This window comes from Coregonus lavaretus (genome assembly GCF_964263955.1).
Source record: "Coregonus lavaretus genome assembly, chromosome: 15".
In the NCBI taxonomy this organism is placed as follows: domain Eukaryota; kingdom Metazoa; phylum Chordata; class Actinopteri; order Salmoniformes; family Salmonidae; genus Coregonus; species Coregonus lavaretus.
The window spans coordinates 11,822,089-11,848,795 of NC_140002.1; the positions used below are offsets into that span (position 1 = coordinate 11,822,089).

A 26,707-nucleotide genomic window follows, 5' to 3' on the forward strand; every position below is an offset into this window, starting at 1 on the left:
CAGCCCACTTCCTTATTTTATAATAGTGGAGAAATCTGACTTCTCTTCCTTCTATGTATTCAGTTTCTGGAAACAATAGTGGCGGGACCAAGCTCTGTCATGTAAAAATAACAGAGCCATTTCCTGGCTCTGTTCTGTTGATTCTTAAACATATCAATCAATACTTAAACATGGTTTTAACATGGCAGGTCCATTTTCTGAGCCATAAACAATTCTCAACCATATACAGTTCCCATGCATAGCAGTACAATTCCCACACATAGCAGGCCCATTCCCAGGTCCATTTCCTGGCACCTCTTCCTTCTGTACCACTTAGTCTTAACGCTTGTCATGTTGTGATTAACTATGTTTAACTTATAGTCTAAAAATATTTAACTATGTTTAACTTATAGTTTAACTTAGTCTACTGAAAAATCCCCAATATTCTCAGTTTATATACAGTTTCATTATTGCTCATAGTACACACCTTTTTAGCTTAATCCCTCCCTATTTAGTTCCTCCACCATTGTTTCCAATCTTAACATATTGACCGCCCCGCCAATCATGTTTATTCTTGAATACTGGCGCAATCTGGCTTCTCCTCCTTCTATTCATTCAGTTTTTGGAAACAATTGTGGCGCAACCAAACCTTATTATGTAAAAAATAAGGCTTCTTCCTGATAATCATTTCCTGTCTTTGTTGGAGGCCTCTTCCTTTGCACCATACTTAGCTTGTCATTCCTTCTATACTTGTATGAGATAGAGTGGTTAACTCTGATTAACTATGTTTAACTGAAAAATCTCCAATAAAAACCACGAACATGGCAACACTGTTGGCAAGGACAGACTGGGCCAAGAATTCGACCCTGGTATTTTATCCACAACAGCTCACATCACTCGCAATGGCCGGTGCACATTTAGCGCAACGCTGCTCCATATCTCATTTTTTACATTTTAGTCATTTAGCAGACGCTCTTATAGTTAGTGAGTGCATACATAATTTTTTTCTTTTTCATACTGGCCCCCCGTGGGAATCGAACCCACAACCTCTACATTTTTACATTTTAGTCATTTTAGCAGACGCTCTTATCCAGAGCGACTTACAGTTAGTGAGTCCATACATTCTTTATTTTTTATTTTTTATGCTGTCCCCCCGTGGGAATCAAACCCACAACCCTGGCGTTGCAAACACCATGCTCTACCAACTGAGCTACATCCCTGCCGGCCATTCCCTACCCTACCCTGGACGAATTGTGCGCCACCCCATGGGTCTCCCGGTCACGGCTGGCTACGACAGAGCCTGGATTCGAACCAGGACCTCTAGTGGCACAGCTAGCACTGTGATGCAGTGCCTTAGACCACTGCGCCACTCAAAGCCATATCAAATATATTGGTTGTAAAATAGTTGCTATAATAAATAAATAAAATGTAACCTTTATTTTGACAGGGAAGACACATAGACACCTAGGTCACTTTTCCAAATGCGCCCTGTATAATACAATATAATATACACATTAAACACAATATATACTGAACAAAAATATAAACACAACATGCAACAATTTCCAAGATTTTACTGAGTTACAGTTCATATAAGGAAATCAGCCAATTGAAATAATTGGCTGGTTTCAGATGATCCCGCTGGTGAAGAAGCCGGATGTGGAGGTCCTGGTCTAGCGTGGTTACACGTGGTCTGCGGTTGTGAGGCTGGTTGGACGTACTGCCAAATTCTCTAAAACGATGTTGAAGTCGGCTTATGGTAGAGACTAACATTAAATTATCTGGCAACAGCTCTAGTGGCATTCCTGCAGTCAGCATGCCAATTGCACCCGCCCTCAAAACTTGAGACATCTGTGGCATTGTGTTGTGTGACAAAACTGCACATTTTTAGAGTGGCCTTTTATTGTCCCCAGCACAAGGTGCACCTGCGTAATGATCATGCTGTTTAATCAGCTTCTTGATATGCCACACCTGTCAGGTGGATGGGTTATTTTGGCAAAGGAGAAATGCTCACTAACATGGATGTAAACAAATTTGTGCACATAATTTGAGAGAAATAAGCTTTTTGTGTGTATGGAAAATGTCTGGGATCTTTTATTTCAGCTCATGAAACAAGGGACCAACACTTTAAATGTTGCCTTTATATGTTTGTTTTGAAAATACAAACGCAATCAAATAATAATTTTGCCATTAGACATAAGTTGCCCCTCCATATCCAATATCTTCTCAGTTGGCCGATATAGATATTATCAATACATATGAAAATACTTTTGCATATAATGATGAAGAAATGTGTTTTGATGATTTTCTATTATAGCATGGGGACCTTTTATTTTTAAGTTCTATGGGCCTGAGTGGTGAAACAAGAGTCATTGTCTGTTCTTTTGAGTTTTGATGTTGAGTCTTTGCCCAAGAAAGTGATGTTAGGGTATATAAGTTTTCCTGTACGAGCTTTTGTGCCGAATACATTACGTTGTTACAGGTGTCAAGTTTATGGACATGTTGTGATTAACTATGCATTGTCAGCTTGTCATGTTGAGATTAACTATGCATTGTTAGCTTGTCATGATGTGATTATCTATGCTTTACTATGTTAAACTGAACAATCTCCAATAATAGCAATGGTTATCAACTGTACTTATTGGAGATTTTTCAGTTGAACATAGTTAAGCATAGTTAATCACAACATGACAAGCTAACAATGCATTGTTGATCACATCATGACAAGCTAAGTATGGTGCAAAAGGAAGAGGCCTGAAACAGAGCCAGGAAATGGCACAGGGAATGGACCTACAATTTTTGAGGATTAATTGAGGCTCAGAAAAATTGACCTGCTATGTTTAAGAATCAATTAAAGGGTCAGAACAGAGCCAGGAAATGGCTCTGTTATTTTTTACATGACAGGGCTTGGTCCCGCCACCATTGTTTCAAAAAACAGACTGAATAGAAGGAAAATAAGTCAGATTGCGCCAGTATTATAAAATAAGGAAGTAGGCGGGCGGTCAAGATGTGAAAACTGGAAACAATGGTGGAGGAACTAAACAGGGAGGGATTAAGCTAAAAAGGTGAGTAATATGAGGAAGGATGAAAATGTATATAAACTGAGAGCTGAGAGTTGGAAAGGGAGTTGCTCTGCAGACCATCTCGACTCTTTTGCTTGTGTAATAAAGTATATCTTAATTCTACAAAAACTCTGCAAGTACTTTGTGTTTTACTGAGAATAAGGACATTTTTCTACAACATACTACAAGGATGGAACAAAGTCACAGAAAATTGAGGTTGTGGTGGCAGCTGCAGAGAGGTATTTGGGTGTACGAGACTTGACATCAGAAGAGTTATAGGGTGTATTGAGTGGTGGTGTCCCGTCCTTTCAGGCTGTTGGCCTGAGGTTAGACTAGATATATTTAAATAGTGGAGTAGGGTGCTGGGTTTTTAGTGAGTGTAGGGTTAGATGGTAGGGTGTTTGTTGAATTATTATTACTTTTTTTACCAAAGTATAAGGGAGGTATACTCCAGTCTAGTAGGTGGCGGTAATTTAACATTTAATGGATGCCAACCGCCGTTAAACCTCATCGAATAAGAAAATTGACAGTTCAATGACAACCTGACCCGGAAGTGATACACAACGGTCTAAACGAGGTCAATATGAGCATTTTGTGTACACACTAGTTATTACTAAAGCTGTTGTAACTATATATTTTAGTGAGAGCAGGATGTGCAATTGCACCTTACCGATCAATGTATGATAAATAGACGCAACATCTTCCACGAGACAGTGCAGGAAGAGCTCGGTTAGCAAGTAAGCTACGGTAACGTAAGCTAGCTAGCCAGCCAGATAAACAAGCCTGCATGATCAGATCAATGCATCTTTTGGGGATGGAGTTGGTCTAACGTCTAGAAAACAAAGGGACGTGCGGAAAATGGGTGAATTTTACTGTGCGATATGTAGGCAAACATCTTTCTCCGGAAAAGCACACATCTTCGGGAAAAGTCACCAGAGCAAACTCAAAGTGGTCCTTGTTAAATTCCTTGAGAAGGTAAAATAAGCAACTGCCTGCCTTATCAATACCGACATAGCCAGCTAGCGAATGTTAGCTAGGCCTAGCTACTACAGAAGCAATGTTTGTATCCCGCTCAATGAGATGCCAATCATATTAACTATTCCTGAAAGACATGCCTGTGTTTTACAGGTGAAAGAGGCGCGTCGAACGATAAAAAATCCCCAGGTGGAGAAGTTTGATTGCACTCAGCACAAGCGCAAATGTTGGTGTTACTGCTGCGGCCTCGAAGTGGAGAGAGACGTCACTGATGGCGATATCACGGTGTTGTTCGGGGGCTTGTTGGAACACATGGCCAGGTAAGATACAGTACTAACTAATGTAATTCATTTTCATGTTAATATATAGCAGGGACGCTTTCACCCAGTGTTTTTGCTTTTCTGTATTAATGGCATAACACAGACTTTTCTGATGGCTGGCACTATTATTGACCAATGTGCTTGTAAAGATGTGGTTCGGCACTGTGTGTATATTTCTCATGGATCAACATCACCTTGTCATTTCAGGCCTGAACACAGGAAGGGCACCCACACATTCTGGTGGGAGAACAAAGCTGACCCCAAACTGAGGGACAAGGTTATAGTCACAGAAAAGGAAATGGAGAGGTAAGAGCTCCTCTACCGTTTGCTAAAAAGTTGTATTAGCCTACAAGTGTGCTTTGAAAAATGTGTAATATGCCTCTAAACCTTTTGTTTTAATTTTAGATTTAAAACAGAGGTGGCAAAAGCTTTGGACTCATTTGAGGAGAAGGAGGATGAGTTTATCAAGGAGGTAGGACATGAAATAACTCAGAGTTATTTCTAAAGAATATAACATAATTGCATTGTATGTCTTTCTAGAGGAAAAAGTCAGGGCCATATTCACAAAGCATCTCGAAGTAGGTGTGCTCACCTAGGATCAGGTCTCGCCTCTTATTCATTCTGATTTAAAAGTAAAAACGGACCCCGGAAAGGCACTCCGACTGAGACGCTTTGTGAATACGGGCCCTGACGTTTTCCTCTAGAAGACATGCAATGCAATCACGTAATACTCTTTTTTAGTGACTCTGAGATGCATTTATTAATACCGGTCCAGACTGTGAATGTGAGAACTTGGTTCTAGCCATGGTGATGTCTGACTGTGAGTGTTGTCTATCCCCTAGCAAGCCACTCATATCCGAGCTCAGGAACAAAATCGCCAGGAGGTCCTTCAGTCTCTCATAGAGGTTTGTTTACCCAGGATGCAACAACAGTATCCATATCACTGTGACCTTCCCAGTTTGATCATGTGTGATATTTGTAGTGAGATGGTATCAAAATTGCACTGTATTCCCTATATGGTGCACTACTTTTGACTAGGGCTCATAGGGCTCTGGTCAAAAGTAGAGCACTATGTATAGGGTGCCATTTGGGACATAGACAAAATGTAATCTACTTTTTATATTCATTCATGTTTTGTACATACACTGAACAAAAATATAAACTCAACATGTAAAGTGTTGGTCCCATGTTTCATGAGCTGAAATAAAAGATCCCAGAAATGTTCCATACGCACAAAAAGCTTATTCCTCTCAAAAGTTATGCACAAATTTGTTTACATCCCTGTTAGTGAGCATTTCTCCTTTGCTAAAATAATCCATCCACCTGACGGGTGTGGCATATCAAGAAGCTAATTAAACAGCATGATCATTACACAGGTGCACCTTGTGCTGGGGACAGTAAAAGGCCAATTGTGTTGTGTGACAACTGCACAATGCCACAGATGTCTCAAGTTTTGAGGGAGCGTGCAATTGGCATGCTGACTGCAGGAATGTCCACCAGAGCTGTTGCCAGATAATTTAATGTTACTGTCTCTACCATAAGCCGCCTCCAACATCGTATTTGAGAATTTGGCAGTACGTCCAACCGGCCTCACAACCGCAGACCACGTGTATGGCGTTGTGTGGGCGAGCGGTTTGCTGATGTCAACGTTGTGAACAGAGTGCCCTATGGTGGCGGTGGGGTTATGGTATGGGCAGGCATAAGCTACGGACAACGAACACAATTGCATTTTACTGATGGCATGAATACACAGATACTGTGACGAGATCCTGAGGCCCATTTTTAAGGTATCTGTGACCAGCAGATGCATATCTGTATTCCCAGTCATGTGAAATCCATAGATTAGGGCCTTATGAATTTATTTAAATTGACTGATTTCCTTATATTACATTTTACATTTTAGTCATTTAGCAGACGCTCTTATCCAGAGCGACTTACAGTTAGTGAATACATATTTTTTTTTTTCATACTGGTCCCCCGTGGGAATTGAACCCCCAACCCTGGCGTTGCAAACGCCATGCTCTATCAACTGAGCTACATCCCTGCCGGCCATTCCCTCCCCTACCCTGGACGACGCTGGGCCAATTGTGCGCTGCCCATGAGTCTCCCGGTCGCGGCCGGCTGCGACAGAGCCTGGATATGAACTGTAACTCAGTAAAATTGTTGCGTTTATATTTTTGTTCAGTATAGATGCTCTGATGTAAGTTCACATTTTGTCACATTATTGAAAGCTATGAGGAAAAAAGTCACTTCATGTTGTGGGAGTCATGGCCCCATAGTGTGATGATGAAACAACTGGTGTATGAACCACTGTTGGCTTTTCCTGAATCAACCTCAGCCTAAGGCAGAGCTGGAGCTATCGAACGCACAGGGCCCTTGCAACTCAGTGGAGGAGGCTTCCAGGTAAGAAGTTGTTGTGTTCTCCTATAAGAGGGTGTTAATGTTATTGGACGGTAGGCCTAATGATATACTGGGGGTTGTTCAGTAGGGCACCGCACACCGTAGCAGAATGTTTTGAAGCGGTGAACAATTTTTTTTTTCTTATTGAACAAGTCCAGGTAGTCCCTATCTGTTTGTCGATTACCCAATCCCAAATCGACCCCTAAACCCCACCCTATGCACTTGTGGAGATCTAACAGGATTTGATAAGTATAAGCAATATGGTTAAACTTCCATCTAGCCTATCAGTGAGCAAGTGGAGCTATTTCCATATTGCTTACACCTGTCAAATCCTCTGATCTCCAAAAGTGAAAAGGGTGTAGTGGTCGATTTGCGATTTGGCCCGTGTTCTTCCGTTTAGTCCCTAATAAACACGACCCAGATGTATTCCCAAATTGAACCTATGACCTGTAAATCCCACTACTCAATGGTCTTTCCAAATGGCTGAAATACACCCCTGTATGTTTTGCAGAATACAACATATGAATGTCTAACTTAGCTTACTGGCTTAGTAAACTCATTTAACATTATTTGCATGGATATTGTTACATACTGTAAAATGTAAATTAAGTGAATCAGGAAGAAGCTGCTGTTGGTACACATTGGACCAGGGCAGATATATTATAGACATCAGGGTCTCCTTGCATTTGTAAAGCTTACAGAATGCACCTGTAAATGGGCTGTATGTAATGTTATTCAAGTAATCTCTGTGTCTTTGTGTGAGTTCTGTATCACCTGTGGTGTGTGTATACATTGGTGTGACGCTGTTAATTTGAATTTTGGCAGTAGCTCTCACTTCAGGGCCCCTGGATCTGATGAGCAGGCCAGGTCTGGCCGGGTAGACCGAATGGTGGCCAGGCAGTGGGTGGGCCCTGGACAGGGCCTGACCTTCATTGGCTACCAGGTACGCCGACACGTTGCGCGTCAATCATGACAACTATATTTTCTCTTAATGAGTAAGTGACCTGTCAATAAATAATAAAATACTTTACTAATATTTTTTCCTTTTGGACGGCAGGATTCTTCCAACAGTGGAAACGTTCACACAGGTAATTGAAAATGATACCGATACTTCAATGTCCATTAGTCACTATATTGTTGTTGTCTATATGTGTAAGTAGATAACTAGGTGAATAGGTTGTGATGATGACTGTGTTGTAGGAGCCATCCCTCCATGGTTACAGGAGGACCCCCAGGAGGGCAGATCTGGGACAATAGAGCAGGAGATCGGCCCATCACTCCAGGACTTCCTCAAACAGAGTAGGTCTTTTAGGGTTCAGACACTGAGACACATGAACACGGATGAAATAGTGTATGACGTACATCATTGTCAACTCTTTTTCGGACGAGTTGCATACGTGAAAAGACAGACCGTTTTTGCCTTTTTGTGTCGTTCAGTCATTTCCGTTGTCATTCATCCAGCAACGGATGACTCCCATTGAAAAAGCATTGGCTCCATCCGAAATACTCTTGACACAAAATCCCAATGTGGCCACGGCCTTAATCAAACTACCTTGTAACCATTTTCCAAATCCACACACAGTAATTACTCAAATTAACTGTCTACTGGAGGAGTTCTGGGACCACCTGGTGAAAAGAGCTCTATAAATTCAGTTCATACTAGGTTTGGTTTTGACCACAGCCCATTTAGTTATTTGTAGATCAGGGTCGTGTTCAATCAGTAGACATCAAATCAAATAAAATTTTATTGGTCACATGCGCCGAATACAACAGGTGCAGACATTACAGTGAAATGCTTACTTACAGCCCTTAACCAACAGTGCATTTATTTTTTACAAAAAAAGTAAAAATAAAAACGACAACAAAAAAAGTGTTGAGAGAAAAAAGAGCAGAAGTAAAATAAAGTGACAGTAGGGAGGCTATATATACAGGGGGGTACCGTTGCAGAGTCAATGTGCGGGGGCACCGGCTAGTTGAGGTAGTTGAGGTAATATGTACATGTGGGTAGAGTTAAAGTGACTATGCATAAATAATTAACAGAGTAGCAGCAGCGTAAAAAGGATGGGGTGGGGGGGCAGTGCAAATAGTCCGGGTAGCCATGATTAGCTGTTCAGGAGTCTTATGGCTTGGGGGTAGAAGCTGTTGAGAAGTCTTTTGGACCTAGACTTGGCACTCCGGTACCGCTTGCCGTGCGGTAGCAGAGAGAACAGTCTATGACTAGGGTGGCTGGAGTCTTTGACAATTTTGAGGGCCTTCCTCTGACACCGCCTGGTATAGAGGTCCTGGATGGCAGGAAGCTTGGCCCCAGTGATGTACTGGGCCGTACGCACTACCCTCTGTAGTGCCTTGCGGTCGGAGGCCAAGCAGTTGCCATACCAGGCGGTGATGCAACCAGTCAGGATGCTCTCGATGGTGCAGCTGTATAATTTTTTGAGGATCTGAGGACCCATGCCAAATCTTTTCAGTCTCCTGAGGGGGAATAGGCTTTGTCGTGCCCTCTTCACGACTGTCTTGGTGTGTTTGGACCATGATAGTTCGTTGGTGATGTGGACACCAAGGAACTTGAAGCTCTCAACCTGTTCCACTACAGCCCCGTCGATGAGAATGGGGGAGTGCTCAGTCCTCTTTTTTTTCCTGTAGTCCACAATCATCTCCTTTGTCTTGGTCACGTTGCGGGAGAGGTTGTTGTCCTGGCACCACACGGCCAGGTCTCTGACCTCCTCCCTATAGGCTGTCTCATCGTTGTCGGTGATCAGGCCTACCACTGTTGTGTCGTCAGCAAACTTAATGATGGTGTTGGAGTCGTGCCTGGCCATGCAGTCATGGGTGAACAGAGAGTACAGGAGGGGACTGAGCACGCACCCCTGAGGGGCCCCCGTGTTGAGGATCAGTGTGGCAGATGTGTTGTTACCTACCCTTACCACCTGGGGGCGGCCCGTCAGGAAGTCCAGGATCCAGTTGCAGAGGGAGGTGTTTAGTCCCAGGATCCTTAGCTTAGTGATGAGCTTAGAGGGCACTATGGTGTTGAATGCTGAGCTGTAGTCAATGAATAGCATTCTCACGTAGGTGTTCCTCTTGTCCAGGTGGGAAAGGGCAGTGTGGAGTGCAATAGAGATTGCATCATCTGTGGATCTGTTGGGGCGGTATGCAAATTGGAGTGGGTCTAGGGTTTCTGGGATAATGCTGTTGATGTGAGCCATGACCAGCCTTTCAAAGCAATTCATGGCTACAGACGTCAGTGCTACGGGTCGGTAGTCATTTAGGCAGGTTATCTTAGAGTCCTTGGGCACGGGGACTATGGTGGTCTGCTTGAAACATGTTGGTATTACAGACTCAGTCAGGGACATGTTGAAAATGTCAGTGAAGACACTTGCCAGTTGGTCAGCACATGCTCGGAGTACACGTCCTGGTAATCCGTCTGGCCCTGCGGCCTTGTGAATGTTGACCTGCTTAAAAGTCTTACTCACATCGGCTACGGAGAGCGTGATCACATAGTCATCCGGAACAGCTGGTGCTCTCATGCATGCATAGACCTGGGCCCGGATTCCCGATAAAGTGACGTGGGAGGGCAAATAAAGCATCTAACGACGCACTTAGCAGGCATTAGATTACGAGCATTTTAAAGTGCAAAATGAATGATGGTTTTGGGAAACAGCTCTGAGATTTAACGATGCTCCTGTGAAGGTTCTAACGAACTTGGCCTTAAGATGCTTTTGAGAAACCGGGCCCAGGGGTGTAATTATTAGTCCAAACAGTTGCAAAACGGAATGATTTGCAACTAAAACAAGTCTATAGAATAAATTCAGGTAGTTCCCTCCCCGTTTCGTTTGCTTCCGTTTATTAAATGTTTTGCAACAGACTCGGCAAAATGAATACGCCCCTGGAGATTCGACTGAATGTTTTGCAATGCAAAAATAACAATGAGCATTTCTTATTGGACAAGTCCAGGTAGTCCCTCTTTATTTCAGTGTGTTTTCTTCCATTTGGTGCCAAATGAATACGACCCCTGACACTCACGTTGCCATCTCTCTCCACACAGAGGAGCAGGAGAAGCTGAAGAAACTCCCCCCTAACCGGGTGGGGGCCAACTTTGACCACAGCTCCCAGACCGACGCCAACTGGCTGCCCTCTTTCGGCCGCGTGTGGAACAGCGGACGCCGCTGGCAATCCAGGTGATGTACTTGTCCTGCGGCAGCCAGCTGCAAAAACGGACTATACAGAGTTTTAATTTGCATAGCACTTGCATGGATGGAAGTGAAATCATCTCAGCCCCAAGGAGTACTTGTGGATAGCAAATTAGGGTATTTATTGTGTGAAGTTAACTTTCTGTTTGCTCTACTAGGCACCAGTTCAGAGAGGAAGAGGGACAGACCAACAGACGAAAGAGAAAGAGGGATCAGGGTGCAGAGGGAACAAAGAAACCCAAACCGCCTGAACAACAGTGAATGAACACCATTGATTTGGATTGTAAATATAGTATGCATTGTACACAGAGAAATGTTACAGAATCAAATGGATTGAGTAGTTAAAAAACAAACATGACATTTGTTTGGAAACCATGAAAAGTCTTTATTTCAGGATATAATGAACTGGGCTCAATTGTAAATTACCTTTTAAATGTCAAGCTCACTATATATAGCCTGTTTTTCAGATTTGAATCCTGGCCAATGTTTTTGGCACGTGTTTTCAAATAAAAGCATGAACTGGACTACAGCCACACTCCTTTGTCTCTCACAGATGTAGTGCAATGTGGGGAGCGGCATTAGCCATTAGTTGGAGCTGGGTCTTTGAAGTACAGCCGTACTGGTATGACCAGGCCACCAGTCATGCTTTTTCCTCCCCAGGACAGAGGCTTCATTTCAGAGCGGTTAATAACCCCTGAACCCAAAGATTGAGGATGGCGAAACGCAGGTGTGTCAATTTCAGACCTGATGTCTCATCTAATGAAATAAAGTGCAAAGACCGACAAGTGGCTCAGGGTCAGTACTAAGGCCCCAGGGTTCCAGTCTGGAAGCACGCTTTCCACTGAACCCAGAGGACACATTCGGTATTGCAGTTTAGCTGAAGTCAAGTCCAAAAAGAGCCATGGAGAAGTCAAATTTGAAAATTGCAAGTAAGACACTTTAGTCATCACCGTTGTACACAAAACATCCATTAAATTATGAAAGTATTTATTTTATTTTATCAATCACAGCCAAAGACTCATTTTATAGTCATCCACTGTCTGTTTCTGGATGACGTGATGACATCGTCACTGCTCCAGTGCGCACAGTGCTAATGCGCAGGCGTAATTGGCTCTATAAAACCCGATCTAGACAATCACGAAACGGCATATGTGAACGTGAGTAGATTATATTTAAAACAATGGACGCTGTCTCTAGTTCAAACATATACACCTCAGTGGTCAGGGATCACTAAACCAGGGATCATCAACTAGATTCAGCCATGGGCTGATTTTATGTTGAGCGGATGGTCAGGGGGCCAGAACATAATTACAAATCATTTGTAAACTGCAAGAAGCCCAAACAAATATATTTGACTCAAACATCATTTCAAACCGTGCTTTTACATTTGTATATGATCACATATCGCTATTACGCGTGGGAATACTTTGGAACAGGTTTCCAACATTAAAATCACTTGGAGCTGATTTGCTGGTGTTTTCAGTCTTATGTCCAACAATAAATAATACATGTATTTTTGCTCAGAAACTTCAGGGCCAAATAAAATCATCCGAGGACCGCCAGTTGGGCAACGCTGCACTAAACATTCTCCTCTCTGAGGTCTGGTGAGTGTTCTCTGGGCGGCAGTGTTTGCACCCGCAGTCCTTTATATCCCCTGCACTCTGGGCAGATGCGGACGTGAGTGCAGCCCCGTGGACCCAAAATGACTTCCTGTGCCAGTCTATGAGACAGTGACTCTATAGGACCGCTGCTACTGTTGTCCATCCTGCACACCATGCCATTACTGAGGGTGCAAGTGGCTGTCCTGGGCCCGCCACGCTCCTCTGGGAGTGGAGTGTGTGTCTGTAGTAATGTCCCTGGGCCTCCTAAAACATGCAGTGCCATACTCTCCTCGCACAGCAGGATCCCATGGAGAGCCCTCAGCATCTCTGTACACATGGAGAACTAGGAAATAATGGAAAGGGTACAACAATAAGTCCAACTTTGGCACAGTCATCTTTTGAAACAGGAGAAGGATTGCTGGTTTTCAGTGCTTTGGGTTAAAGCTTTTTTTCCTCCGCTTTACATTCTTCGTGATGTCTAGGTTCTAATTTGTTTATTTAACTTCAGATGTAAAGTTGCATTGTCAATCAGGTATGAAACCTTACATACTGAAGAACAAATGCATAAATGTATGCAAATTGTAAAGTATTTTTGTCTGTAATGTCTTTTTCGTTATGTTGGACCCCAGGAAGACTAGCCTTCACCATCTTTTAAAGGTCATTTACATTTGAGCCGACATGCGCAGCTTTTACCATGAATGCGATCTCTGCGAACGCCAGGGAAAATGCCTTTAAAAGACGCGTTGTTGGCTGTATAGTGCGCTGCTCTATAACGCCCCTAGGGTTGAATCCCAGCCTGAGTGAAGATTTTGACTTAAGTGGAAGTTATGATTTGACCCTAAGAGGGCAGCTGGCTACTAAGTTGGGAGAGCAGCTACAGATGACCCCTTACCTCTGACCTCGGCGAATGTTGCTGCACCCAGGCGAACTCCAGCCCCGCCATGAACACAGCCAGCAGTAGACCAGACAACAGGACAACAAAGACCCCACCTATATTCTCCATGCCCAGACCTACCCCAGAGAGAAAGAGAAACATAGAGGTCTTAGGGAAGTTTATCACCATATGACCACTGGGTTAAAGGCATTGCGGCTTTTGAAGGCAATTTCCAATTGAGCCAACATACGCAGCGTTTACCGTGAATGGGATCTCCACAGACGCAGGAACATGGCCTTTAAAAGCTGCAATGCCTATAACCCACGATCAGATTGAATCCCAGCCTTACTCTGTGCATCACCATTGATGTTGCATTGCTGTATAAATAATATAGTTGTTGAATGCTGGGAGATTTTCCCCACAGTGTCGTCTTCTGTTGTGTGCTATGATAAATAACTTGTGATAAACAAAAATATATACTTGACTTTGAGTCAGCAGATTGTGGTTCCAATTCCAGCAGTTCTATAACTTCAGTTTAGAGACAAGTTGCACTGATACTGTATATTTTCCTGTCTATGGACAGTAGTTAAGGTAGTGTATGAAAGTGTACCCTGTGCTCGATGGTCCTCCTCTTTGGAACACTTGTCTCCCTGCCACCACTTCCGCTTAAGGATCTCCAGCCTGTTGTCCTCTTGGAGTTTGAGTACGGCCAGGTCGATCTCGTCCCGGTACACTGAGCCTGATAACATAGAATACAGTTTACAGTTCAGTACAGTTTACAATACAGTTTACAATACAGTACAGTTTACAATACAATACAGTTTACTCTAAACTACGAATAAACCTTGCAATCAAATGTAAGTGACTTCGGATCACCTAATTCTAGACATTCTATCCTCAGGGTTGTGTTCAGTGGGCACAAAACAGGAGAAACATTTTGAAACAAAGGAGGTACTATCTGAACTTCTCCAATAAGAACACTAAAGCCAACTTTCAGATGTTTTCTGTCTCAAAAAGCTACACAACCGGTGTCTGATTATTGTATTATAATAGACTCAATAAGAAAATGAGAAACTGCACAGATTTATGAAATGGAATAAGCCTCTATCCCCTTATACAGTGAGAGAAAAAAGTATTTGATCCCCTGCTGATTTTGTACGTTTGCCCACTGACAAAGACATGATCAGTCTATAATTTTAATGGTAGGTTTATTTGAACAGTGAGAGACAGTATAACAACAACAAAAAATCCAGAAAAACGCATGTCAAAAATGTTATAAATTGATTAGCATTTTAATGAGGGAAATAAGTATTTGACCCCTCTTCAAAACATGACTTAGTACTTGGTGGCAAAACCCTTGTTGGCAATCACAGAGGTCAGACGTTTCTTGTAGTTGGCCACCAGGTTTGCACACATCTCAGGAGGGATTTTGTTCCACTCCTCTTTGCAGATCTTCTCCAAGTCATTAAGGTTTCGAGGCTGACGTTTGGCAACTCAAACCTTCAGCTCCCTCCACAGATTTTCTATGGGATTAAGGTCTGGAGACTGGCTAGACCACTCCAGGACCTTAATGTGCCTCTTCTTGAGCCACTCCTTTGTTGACTTGGCTGTGTGTTTTGGGTCATTGTCATGCTGGAATACCCATCCACGACCCATTTTCAGTGCCCTGGCTGAGGGAAGGAGGTTCTCACCCAAGATTTGACGGTACATGGCCTCGTCCATCGTCCCTTTGATGCGGTGAAGTTGTCCTGTCCCCTTAGCAGAAAAACACCCCCAAACCATAATGTTTCCACCTCCATGTTTGACGGTGGGGATGGTGTTCTTGGGGTCATAGGCAGCATTCCTCCTCCTCCAAACACGACGAGTTGAGTTGATACCAAAGAGCTCGATTTTGGTCTCATCTGACCACAAAACTTTCACCCAGTTCTCCTCTGAATCATTCAGATGTTCATTGGCAAACTTCAGACGGCCCTGTGTATGTGCTTTCTTGAGCAGGGGGACCTTGCGGGTGCTGCAGGATTTCAGTCCTTCACGGCGTAGTGTGTTACCAATTGTTTTCTTGGTGACTATGGTCCCAGGTGCCTTGAGATCATTAACAAGATCCTCCCGTGTAGTTCTGGGCTGATTCCTCACCGTTCTCATGAACTCCACAAGGTGAGATCTTGCATGGAGCCCCAGGCCGAGGGAGATTGACAGTTCTTTTGTGTTTCTTCCATTTGCGAATAATTGCACCAACTGTTGTCACCTTCTCACCAAGCTGCTTGGCGATGGTCTTGTAGCCCATTCCAGCCTTGTGTAGGTCTACAATCTTGTCCCTGACATCCTTGGAGAGCTCTTTGGTCTTGGCCATGGTAGAGAGTTTGGAATCTGATTGATTGCTTCTGTGGACAGGTGTCTTTTATACAGGTAACAAGCTGAGATTAGGAGCACTCCCTTTAAGAGTGTGCTCCTGATCTCAGCTCGTTACCTGTATAAAAGACACCTGGGAGCCAGAAATCTTTCTGATTGAGAGGGGGTCAAATACTTATTTCCCTCATTAAAATGCAAATCAATTTATAACATTTTGACATGCGTTTTTCTGGATATTTTTGTTGTTATTCTGTCTCTGACTGTTCAAATAAACCTACCATTAAAATTATAGACTGATCATTTCTTTGTCAGTGGGCAAACGTACAAAATCAGCAAGGGATCAAATACTTTTTCCCTCACTGTAAACACATTTGCAATAATCCACCTCTCCCTTCAAAGACAGCATATTGAAGTCTTGGGCAGAAAAGGGAATCATTTATTTTTCATATCTTTATGACAAGGGGTCACTGCTCTCGTTTGACCAACTACAGAAGAAGTATGGAATCCCAGCCTCTCAGTTCTTTGTATTTGCAGATACGACACTTTATTCTCTCTATGCAGCAAACACTGGACGATCCAGAAGGTTCAAAGATTGAAACCATTTTAAGAGAGTCCGATTAAAAGATACATTGTGCACTTCTGAACAGGTCTTACCCAGTGGCATGCCGATGCCGTAGCCCTTGGTGTCCAGCAGTCCTCCTATCTGTGTGAGGTTACAGTTGCGCTGGCGGTAGTACTCGTTCATGGTGCTCTCCAACAGGTAGGCGTAGTTGGAGTTGAGCACCCGGTCGATGCCTTCCTCCGTGCTCTTCACAAACACACTGGTTTGCTTGGCATGCATGAAGTTCCACATGCGCTGGTAGGTCTGGTACTGTGAGTTCTGTGGGCAAGCAAGAGAGATAAAGACAAGTCTGTAAAAAAATCAGTGTGCCCAGAGGGAAAACTGGTTGAAACAATGTTACTGTGATGTAATTTCAAGCAGTTGTGTCTGCTGGGAAACTGTGAGATGGCAAGCATTATGACTCCTTTCTCTCTCACTCTTGCCCTCACACGCTCTCTCCCTCCATCTCACACGCTCTCTCCCTCCATCTCACACGCTCTCTCCCTCCATCTCACACGCTCTCTCCCTCCATCTCACACGCTCTCTCCCTCCATCTCACACACAATCTCTCAATCTCACGCACACTCTCTCTCTCTCTCTCTACCTGGAAGAAGGTCATGGTGGAGCCTCCCTGCATGGTGCCATACTCTATGATGGTCTGGTCTGCCAGGTCATCCACAGACTCGATGGGCACCTCCATCCTCTGAACGGTGAGGAAGGCAGCCAGGTTGGCTGTGTAGGAGGACACTATGATCAGGGTGAATAACCACCTGCAGCAGGAAGGAACAGCACAAGCTGTTCTTAGTACACAGGAAGGCTCCCCGTTAAGTGCAAGACCCATTTACTTGCTTAGCGCGAGACAGTCAAATTGGTTCATACAGTGTGTTAAGCATGGAGTGCATCAATACCTGTGTGTGTGTGTGTGTATCAATGTTAGTGAGTTAATGTGAATGGCAAATGGTTATTTTTGCGTTGGCAAATGTTAAACGTCTGTGTGTGTATTTGCGTGCCTATGGGTCAATCCCTATGTAGGGGTTTCTTGTGGTCTACTCACCAGACAGCGCTGAGGCAGCGTGTGGACAGGGCATGGGGGGTGATGGCTGAGCCTTGCTGCATGAACCCCCCTACAGGGAACCACAGACTGTTTCCCAGAGTGTACTGGTTCAGCACCAGCTTACAGCGCCCCCGCAAGCATGGCTCAGTACTACACCACTCATACGGCGTTAGCCTGGGGAATATAAAACGGGTTGTCATTATACGGAAAATTAAAGCCTACATCTAGGATCGTGTTGAATAGGCACACAATAGAAGGAAAATATTTAAAAACGGGAGGTAAGCTGCAACCTGAACTTGACCAATAAGTGTGCTAATTTTAATTTGCCATTTTCAAATTATTTCCTCCCTTTTGTGCCTACCAGACAGGTCGCAAAATGTGATGAGGAAAAATTGAGTGGAAAGTGGACAGCAGTTTCATAATAGAACGCTTGTTGCACTTCCACAGCACTGCAAGTACAGATGTGGTCAAATATATTGGCACCCTTGCACTTTACAATGGAGTGGAATGGTGCAGAATGTTCTTTTAATTATTTTTTTAAAAACTGGTTGAATAGCTATTTTTACCCTGTAGGCACCTGTTATTTACCACAGTTGAGATAAATTACAGAGTAAACGAGAATCATTGCCTCTAACCAAGTTAATTAAAATGTTGAATAATTTAGTCCAGGCCATTTGACTTTGAAGTGAAAAATCTAAATTTCAATATAGATTAATTTTGTGTGTGTCCTGCGTAGTTGTGAAACAAACAAATACACGTGTAAACACCCAAAGTTTTTTCAATTTCAATCTATTTTAGAAGAAATAGTGAATCATGCAAGGGTGCCAGTATATACAGTGCATTCGGAAAGTATTCAGACCCCTTGACTTTTTCCACATTTTGTTACGTAACAGCCTTATTCTAACATTGATTAAATCATTTTTTCCCCCTCATCAAAATACTTCATAATGACAAAGCAAAAACAGGTTTTTAGAAATGTTTTCAAATGTATTAAAAATAATAAATATTCAGACCCTTTACTCAGTACTTTGTTGCAGCGATTACAGCCTCAAGTCGTCTTGGATATGATGCTACAAGCTTGGCACACCTGTATTTGGGGAGTTTCTCCCATTCTTCTCTGCAGATCCTCTCAAGATGTTCGATTTGGTTCAAGTCCGGGTTCTGGCTGGGCCACACAAGGACATTCAGAGACTTGTCCCGAAGCCACTCCTGCGTTGTCTTGGCTGTGTGCTTAGGGTTGTTGTCCTGTTTAAAGATTCACCTTCATCCTAGTCTGAGGTCCTGAGCGCTCCGGATCATGCTTTCATCAAGGATCTCTCTGTACTTTGCTCTGCTCATCTTTCCCTCGATCCTGACTAGTCTCCCAGTCCCTGCAGCTGAAAAACATCCCCACAGCATGATGCTACCACCACGCTTCACTGTAGGGATGGTGCCAGGTCTCCTCCAGACCTGATGCTTGGCATTTAGGCCAAAGAGTTCAATCTTGGTTTCATCAGACCAGAGAATCTTGTTTCTCATGGTCTGAGAGTCCTTTAGGTGTGTTTTGGCAAATTCCAAGCGGGCTGTCATGTGCCTTTTACTGAGGAGGTGCTTCTGTCTGGCCACTACCATAACGGTCTGATTGGTGGAGTGCTGCAGAGATGGTTGTCCTTCTGGAAGGTTCTCCCATCTCCACAGAGGAACTCTGGAGCTCTGTCAGAGCAACCATCTCGTTCTTGGTCACCTCCCTGACCAAGGCCCTTCTCCCACGATTGCTCAGTTTGGCCGGGCGGCCAGCTCTAGGAAGAGTCTTGGTGGTTCCAAACTTCTTCCATTTAAGAATGATGGAGGCCACTGTGTTCTTGGGGACCTTCAATGCTGCAGAAATGTTTTGGTACCCTTACCCAGATCTGTGGCTCGACACAATCCTGTCTCGGAGCTCTACGGACAATTCCTTCGACCTCATGGCTTGGTTTTTGCTCTGACATGCACTGTCAACTGTGAGTCCTTATATAGACAGGTGTGTGCCTTTCCAAATCATGTCCAATCAATTGAATTTACCGCAGGTGGACTCCAATGAAGTTGTAGAAACATCTCAAGGATGATCAATCGAAACAGAATGCACTTGAGCTCAATTTCGAGTCTCATAGCAAAGGGTCTGAATACTTATTTACTTATGTAAATATGGTATTTCTGTTTTTTAATTTGTAATACATTTGCAAAAATTTCTAAAAACCTTTTTGCGCTTTGTCATTATGGGGCATTGTGTGTAGATTGATAAGGATTTTATTTTATACATTTTAGAATAAGGCTGTAACGTGGAAAAAGTCAAGGGGTCTGAATACTTTGAATGCACTGTATGACCTCATCTGTAGGTGTCAGTGTTGAGCTGCACACTTACCTGGCCACTAGGAAGAGCACACAGCTGACAATCAGGTAGGCCAGCAGCATGAAAAGCCATACGCCTGGAGAGAAGGGGTTTAGGAAGGACCAGTAGCCTGGTCGACGGGTCTAAAGAAGCAAGAGCATAAAGAATTTAGCTTAGACACTACCAACGTTCACTGTGTTTTCACTTCGCCCATCTATTGGTTTGAAGCCAGACTGATAAGCGGAGTGAAACAAATAATGAAAGTAGTGTTAATTCTGGATCCACCAGGCTATAAAGCAATACCATGGAGATTCAGTAGTTGCCAGGAAAGTGCTATTCACTCATTGATGTGGTTGATGAGAAACAATGAATTGGGGTACACTCACGAGGTTTCAGCATAGTCATATATTCAATTCATGAATCTGTCTGTTATGATCTAGCATCTCTTACAACAGATGCCACCAACCCTGGTCCTGGGGAGCCCAGTTGTCACCAACCCTGGTCCTGGAGAGCTTCAGGGTGTGCAGGGTTGTGTTCCACCTCAGCACTCACACACTGGATTCACCCGATCAAGGTCTTGAGAATTAGTTGATGATTCAAATCTGGTGTGTTAGCACTAGGCTAGAAGAAAAGGCTGCACTACCTGTAGCTCTCCAGGATGCTCCGGGTAGAAGTTGCCTATTCAGTATATATAACTTTTCACTCGGGGTCCCCCTTCCAGCATTGGGGAACATCCCTCGCCACATCTATTTCTTTGGGCACAAGCACTGTTCAAGACAAACTGTGGAGCAGGTTCTCTCTCTGTACTTTGCTCCGTTCATCTTTCCCTCGACCCTGACTAGTCTCCCTGCCACTGAAAAACATTCCCACAGCATGTTGCTGCCACCTCCATGCTTCACTGTAGGGATGGTGCCAGGTTTCCTCCAGACGTGACGCTTGGCATTCAGGCCAAAGAGTTCAATCTTGGTTTCATCAGACCAGAGAATCTTGTTTCTCATGGTCAGAGTCCTTTAGGTGCCTTTTGGCAAACTCCAAGCGGGCTGTCATGTGCCTTTTACTGAGGAGTGCTTTCGTCTGGCCACTCTACCATAAAGGCCTGATTGGTGAAGTGCTGCAGAGATGGTTGTCCTACTGGAAGGTTCTCCCATCTCCACAGAGGAACTCTGGAGCGCTGTCAGAGTGACCATCAGATTCTTGGTCACCTCCCAGACCAAGGCCCTTCTCCCCCGATTGCTCAGTTTGGCCGAGTGGCCAGCTCTAGGAAGAGTCTTGGTGGTTCCAAACTTCTTCCATTTAAGAATGATGGAGGCCACTGTGTTCTTGGGGACCGTCAATGCTGCAGACATTTTTTGGTACCCTTCCCCAGATCTGTGCCTCGACACAATCCTGTCTCGGAGCTCAACGGACAATTCCTTCGTCCTCATGGCTTGGTTTTTGCTCTGACATGCACTGTCAACTGTGGGACGTTATTTAGGACTCTAATCAAGTTGTAGAAACATCTCAAGGATGATCAATGGAAACAGAATGCACCTGAGCTCAATTTCGAGTCTCATAGCAAATTGTTTGGCGAACAGTTTGAGAACCACTGATCTGGATCAGATCTAGGATCAGCTTGGCATCCCCCAAATGCGAAACTGACCCAAGATCAGAGTCTAGGGGCAACTTCATCCTATATTTCCTCCTGGACTAAAGTTGGTTACCATTGTTTAACAGGTTCTCTATGCATGGTTGTGTGTGTGTATGTGTGTGTGTGCATGCGTGTGTGTGTGTGTCTCACCATGTGTGCTGTGTACATGATGCTGATGCCCAGGGTCATGAAGGGTTTGGAGAAGTCAATGACCTTCTCTCTCTCTGAGGTGATGGTGAGCCCCGCTACAGCCAGGTCAGCTTTCTGGAAGAGATAACAGTTAGCCTACTGCAGTTAGCCTACTGTTAGCGACAGGTAAATATGGCAAACTGGTCTTGTGTGGCTCAGTTAGTAGAGCATGGCACATGAAACGTCAGGATTGTGGGTTCGATTCCTGCTGGGGCGACCCATACAGAAAAATTAAGCATGCACCACCGTAAGTCGCTTTGGATAAAAGTGTCTGCTAAATGTGTGTAGAAGGTTATTCAAAATCCAGGCCTCAAGAATCTAAGTAGAGCCGTTGATTTATGTCATTAATTGGCCAGAGAATTCATTCATTTGGTGACCAAATTCTGAATTAGTCCCTGATTACAGGGGACAGATGAAAACCAGGGTTATGTTCATTCGGCATCAAATGGAAGAAAATGGACTAAAACAGGGAGGGACTACCTCTAATTGTCCAATAAGAAACGCTAATTTTTATTTTCTGTTGCATGCTCTAATAAACACAACCCAGCAGTGTAGTGGACCTTGAGCCATGGTTTATATTTCAAAACATTTCAAAAATATTCTACTGACACCTGGACTGACGTCAAAATCTTATTTAAACAACCCATTCATCGATGCACCTAATTTGAGAGAAGGTTTTACATTTTTACATTTTACTCATTTAGCAGACGCTCTTATCCAGAGCGACTTACAGTTAGTGAGTGCATACATTTTTCATACTGGCCCCCCGTGGGAATCGAACCCACAACCCTGGCGTTGCAAACGCCATGCTCTACCAACTGAGCTACACGGGACTACAAACGAAGTTTCCTTGGCTCATCCTTAAAACCATTCAAATAAATAAAGCCAACGCAATTATCAGGTTCATCATCATAACCACCATGACCATCCATTACATTCCCGTGGCAGCATTATACAAGTGCCAAATAGAACACATACAGTATATACATAGGTTGTGTCCAAAATGGCACCCTATTCCCTATATAGTGCAGTACTTTTGACCAGGGCCCCATAGGTCCCTGGTCAAAAGTAGTGCACTATATAGGGAATAGGGTGCCATTTTGGACATAGCCATACTGTTACCCTAGTGGAGTTTTTCCATGGGGCAGCAAACATTCCTATGGCCTCCCTTTGGAATGGATCCCAGTTGACAGAACACACATCACAGTGCAGTGGGCAGCAAATGAAAGGGCACAGCAGTGACCCCCATAAGAGATCTTAGTATCAGACCTGGGTTCAAATACCATTTGAAATCTTTCATATACTTTGAGAGTTTGCTCTAGCCTGCCTAGTGACAGATGGGCAGGGTTTACAGTTTTGGGATATTCTATTGGTTCCATTGCACCAGGCAAACTCAATCAAGCACAGATAAAGCATTTGAAATTATTTCAAATAGTATTTGAACCCAGGTCTGCTCAGTAAAGGACGTGTCCATAAAGGCTACAGCGATATTACAGAGACCTGGGCCATAAAGTGGAGCGATTGAGGCAGAGGACAGAGAGAGAACAAACTCCTCCTGACGTCCCCGTCCTTCTCTTCTTCATCCTCCGTCACCTCCTCAACTCTGAATTTTCACTCAACTCTGAAATTTCCCTCCAAAATTGAATTTCTCAACAAAAATTGGAAGGAGCGGTGGACGGTATCACCTATATACTGTAATATATACAGTGCCTTCAGAAATTATTCATACCCCTTGACTTATTACAGCCTTAATTCAAAATGAATTAAATTTGTGTTTTATTCACCCACCTACACACAATACCCTATAATGACAAAGTGAAAACATGTTTTTAGAAATTTTAACAAATTTATTGAAAATGAAATACAGAAATATCGAATTTACATAAGTATTCACACCCCTGAGTCAATACTTTGTAGAAGCACCTTTGGTGGCAATTACAGCTTTGAGCCGTCTTGGGTATGTCTGTATCAGCTTTGGGGATTTTCTCCCATTCTTCCTTGCAGATTTTCTCAAGCTCTGTTAAGTTAGATGGGGAGCAGCGGTGAACAGCAATCTTCAAGTCTTTCCACAGATTTTCAATGGGAATTCAAGTCTGGGCTTTCAGATCCTTGTTCTGAAGCCATTCCAGCATTGCTTTGGCTGTATGCTTGGGGTCATTGTCCTGTTGGAATGCATATAATTTGCACTCTGAAGCAGGTTCTCAATGAAGATTTGCCTGTATTTGGCTCCATTCATTGTTCCCTCTATCCTTACCAGTCTCCCAGTCCATGCTGCCGAAAGGCATCCCCATAGCATGATGCTGCCACAACCACGCTTCACGGTATGGATGGTGTTAGATGGGTGATGAGCTGTGCCTGGTTCTCTCTAGACATAACGCTTTGCATTCAGGCCAAAGAGTTAAATTTCTGTCTCATCAGACCACATAATATTTTGCCTTATGATCTCAGTCTTTCACGTGCCTTTTTGCAAACTCCAGGCGTGCTGTCATGTGCCTTTTTCTCATAAAGCCCAGATTGGTGAAGTGCTGTAGAGACTGTTGTCCTTCTTGCAGGTTCTCCCATCTCAGCCAAGGAACTCTGTAGCTCTGCCAGAGTGGTCATTTGGTTCTTGGTCACCTCCCTGACCAAGGTCCTTCTTGCCTGGTTGCTCAGTTTGGTCGGACAGCCAGCTCTAGACAGAGTCTGGGTAGTTCCATATTTTTTCAATTTCCCAATGATCGAGACCACTGAGCTCTTGGAAACTTTTAACACTCTAGAAATTGTTTTATACCCTTCCCCAGATATACACTACCATTCAAAAGTTTGGGGTAACTTAGAAATGTCCTTGTTTTCAAAAGAAAAGCAATTTCTTTGTCCATTAAAATAACATCAAATTGATCAGAAATACAGTGTAGACATTGTTAATGTTGTAAATGGCTATTGTAGCTGGAAACGGCTGATTTTTAATGGAATATCTACATAGGCGTACAGAGGCCCATTATCAGCAACCATCAGTTCTGTGCTCCAATGGCACGTTGTGTTTGCTAATCCAAGTTTATCATTTTAAAAGGCTAATTGATCCTTAGAAAACCCTTTTGCAATTATGTTAGCACAGCTGAAAACTGTTGTGCTGATTAAAGAAGCAATAAAACTGGCCTTCTTGAGACTAGTTGAGTATCTGGAGCATCAGCAATTGTGGGTTCGATTACAGGCTCAAAATGGCCAGAAACAAAGAACTTTCTTCTGAAACTCGTCAGTCTATTCTTGTTCTGAGAAATGAAGGCTATTCTATGCGAGAAATTGCCAAGAAACTGAAGATCTCATACAACGCTGTGTACTACTCTCTTCACAGAACAGCGCAAACTGTCTCTAACCAGAATAGAAAGAGGAGTGGGAGGCCCCGGTGCACAACTGAGCAAGAGGACAAATACATTAGGGTGTCTAGTTTGAGAAACAGATGCCTCACAGGTCCTCAACTGGCAGCTTCATTAAATAGTACCCGCAAAACACCAGTCTCAACGTCAACAGTGAAGAGGTGACTCCGGGATGCTGACCTTCTAGGCAGAGTTGCAAAGAAAAAGCCATATCTCAGACTGGCCAATAAAAATAAAAGATTAAGATGGGCAGTCTGAGATATGACGTAACGATCCCATGGCATAATGTTTATGAACTGATACGCAAAACGACGCCGGATTCAAAACTTTGAATTTTTCAATTTAAATTATTATATAGAATTCTTGCTACCAATAGAATGTTATTTATATGGGGGATACAATCTTCCCAGCTCTGCAGATTTTGCTGCGAAGAGACAGAATCATTAGATCATTTGTTTTGGTACTGTCCATTTGTAGCTTGTTTTTGGACACAGGTCCAGGAATGGCTAAAGGATTGCAATGTTTACCTGGAGCTAACCCTGCAGATAGCATTACTGGGTGATCTGAAAAGTCATAGTCAATCGATCAATAATATAATAATACTTTTAGCAAAAATGTTTATTTTCAATTTACAATCTGTAGAAAGAATGAGAATAGAAAGGTTCAGAACTTTTGTAAAACATTACAGTATAGTTGAAAAATATATGGCATATAGAAATCCAATATGGATGGTGTTAAGACATAGATGGTGGTGTTGAATGGAGTTGAAGGATGGGACTTTAACAACAAGATAACTAATAATGTAAGCATACTGTGTCCATAATAAGTATATAGGTTATAGGTTGAGAGCTTTTGTGAAAGAGCACAGTTAGAAAGATATGGCATATAGAAGCAAACCGGATGGACATCATGAAAATGATCGGAGAGGTTGAGGGTAGAGGAAGTTCAGGAGTAAAAACAAACAAAATAGAATTATTGAAAAATTGACTGTGTCCATAAAATGTATATAGTACGTATAAGCTGGAAGTAGAGGCCTAAGCATTGTTGTTCACTAGTTTACTCCAATTAGGGAAGGGGTGGTGGGGTTGGAAAGTAATAAAGGGAAACATATTTTTAAAAAGGAAATGTGTAATATATATATTTACATTTTAGTCATTTAGCAGACGCTCTTATCCAGAGCGACGTACAGTTAGTGAGTGCATACATTATTTTTAGTATTTTTTTTTCATACTGGCCCCCCGTGGGAATCAAACCCACAACCCTGGCATTGCAAACGCCATCCTCTACCAACTGAGCTACATCCCTGCCGGCCATTCCCTCCCCTACCCTGGACGACGCTGGGCCAATTGTGCGCCGCCCCATGGGTCTCCCGGTCGCGGCCGGCTACGACAGAGCCTGGATTCGAACCAGGATATCTAGTGGCACAGCTAGCACTGCGATGCAGTGCCTTAGACCACTGCGCCACTCACACAGTGAGGGAAAAAAGTATTTGATCCCCTGCTGATTTTGTACGTTTGCCCACTGACATGAGAACGGTGTGGAATCATCCCAGAACTACACGGGATCTCAAGGCAGCTGGGACCATAGTCACCAAGAAAACAATTGGTAACACACTACGCCGTGAAGGACTGAAATCCTGCAGAGCCCGCAAGGTCCCCCTGCTCAAGAAAGCACATATACAGGGCCATCTGAAGTTTGCCAATGAACATCTGAATGATTTAGAGGAGAACTGGGTGAAAGTGTTGTGGTCAGATGAGACCAAAATGGAGCTTTTGGCATCAACTCAACTCGC

At 43.4% G+C, this 26,707-nt stretch overlaps 2 protein-coding genes across 3 annotated transcripts in view; one reads left to right on the forward strand and one right to left on the reverse strand.

Annotated features, from left to right (window-relative positions):
- Positions 1 to 3,599: 3,599 nt before the first annotated feature.
- cenatac (centrosomal AT-AC splicing factor) lies at positions 3,600 to 11,444 on the forward strand. Of its 2 annotated transcripts, none has more exons than XM_084178996.1 (11): positions 3,600 to 4,016; positions 4,170 to 4,336; positions 4,544 to 4,642; positions 4,742 to 4,808; positions 5,179 to 5,241; positions 6,675 to 6,739; positions 7,562 to 7,679; positions 7,794 to 7,824; positions 7,937 to 8,035; positions 10,776 to 10,908; positions 11,079 to 11,444. In XM_084178996.1, the coding sequence occupies exons 1-11, from the start codon at positions 3,900 to 3,902 to the stop codon at positions 11,179 to 11,181; spliced, it is 1,062 nt and encodes a 353-aa protein (XP_084035122.1). In that variant the 5' UTR covers positions 3,600 to 3,899; the 3' UTR covers positions 11,182 to 11,444. The 2 variants fall into 2 exon arrangements, with proteins under 2 accessions (XP_084035122.1, XP_084035123.1); XM_084178997.1 differs by having other exon boundaries at positions 3,609 to 4,016; positions 7,565 to 7,679.
- An 88-nt stretch (positions 11,445 to 11,532) lies between these two features.
- LOC311143203 (glutamate receptor ionotropic, kainate 4-like) overlaps positions 11,533 to 26,707 on the reverse strand; it is a gene marked incomplete at its 5' end in the record, with an annotated part of 59,959 nt that continues 44,784 nt past the window's right edge. Inside the window, 8 exons of the mRNA XM_084178995.1 lie at positions 11,533 to 12,864; positions 13,414 to 13,532; positions 14,006 to 14,134; positions 16,399 to 16,624; positions 16,950 to 17,115; positions 17,400 to 17,573; positions 19,780 to 19,889; positions 21,524 to 21,637. Of these exons, the coding sequence (XP_084035121.1) occupies positions 12,499 to 12,864; positions 13,414 to 13,532; positions 14,006 to 14,134; positions 16,399 to 16,624; positions 16,950 to 17,115; positions 17,400 to 17,573; positions 19,780 to 19,889; positions 21,524 to 21,637 (1,404 nt within the window). The 3' untranslated portion in view covers positions 11,533 to 12,498. The remainder of the gene's footprint in view (positions 12,865 to 13,413; positions 13,533 to 14,005; positions 14,135 to 16,398; positions 16,625 to 16,949; positions 17,116 to 17,399; positions 17,574 to 19,779; positions 19,890 to 21,523; positions 21,638 to 26,707) is intronic.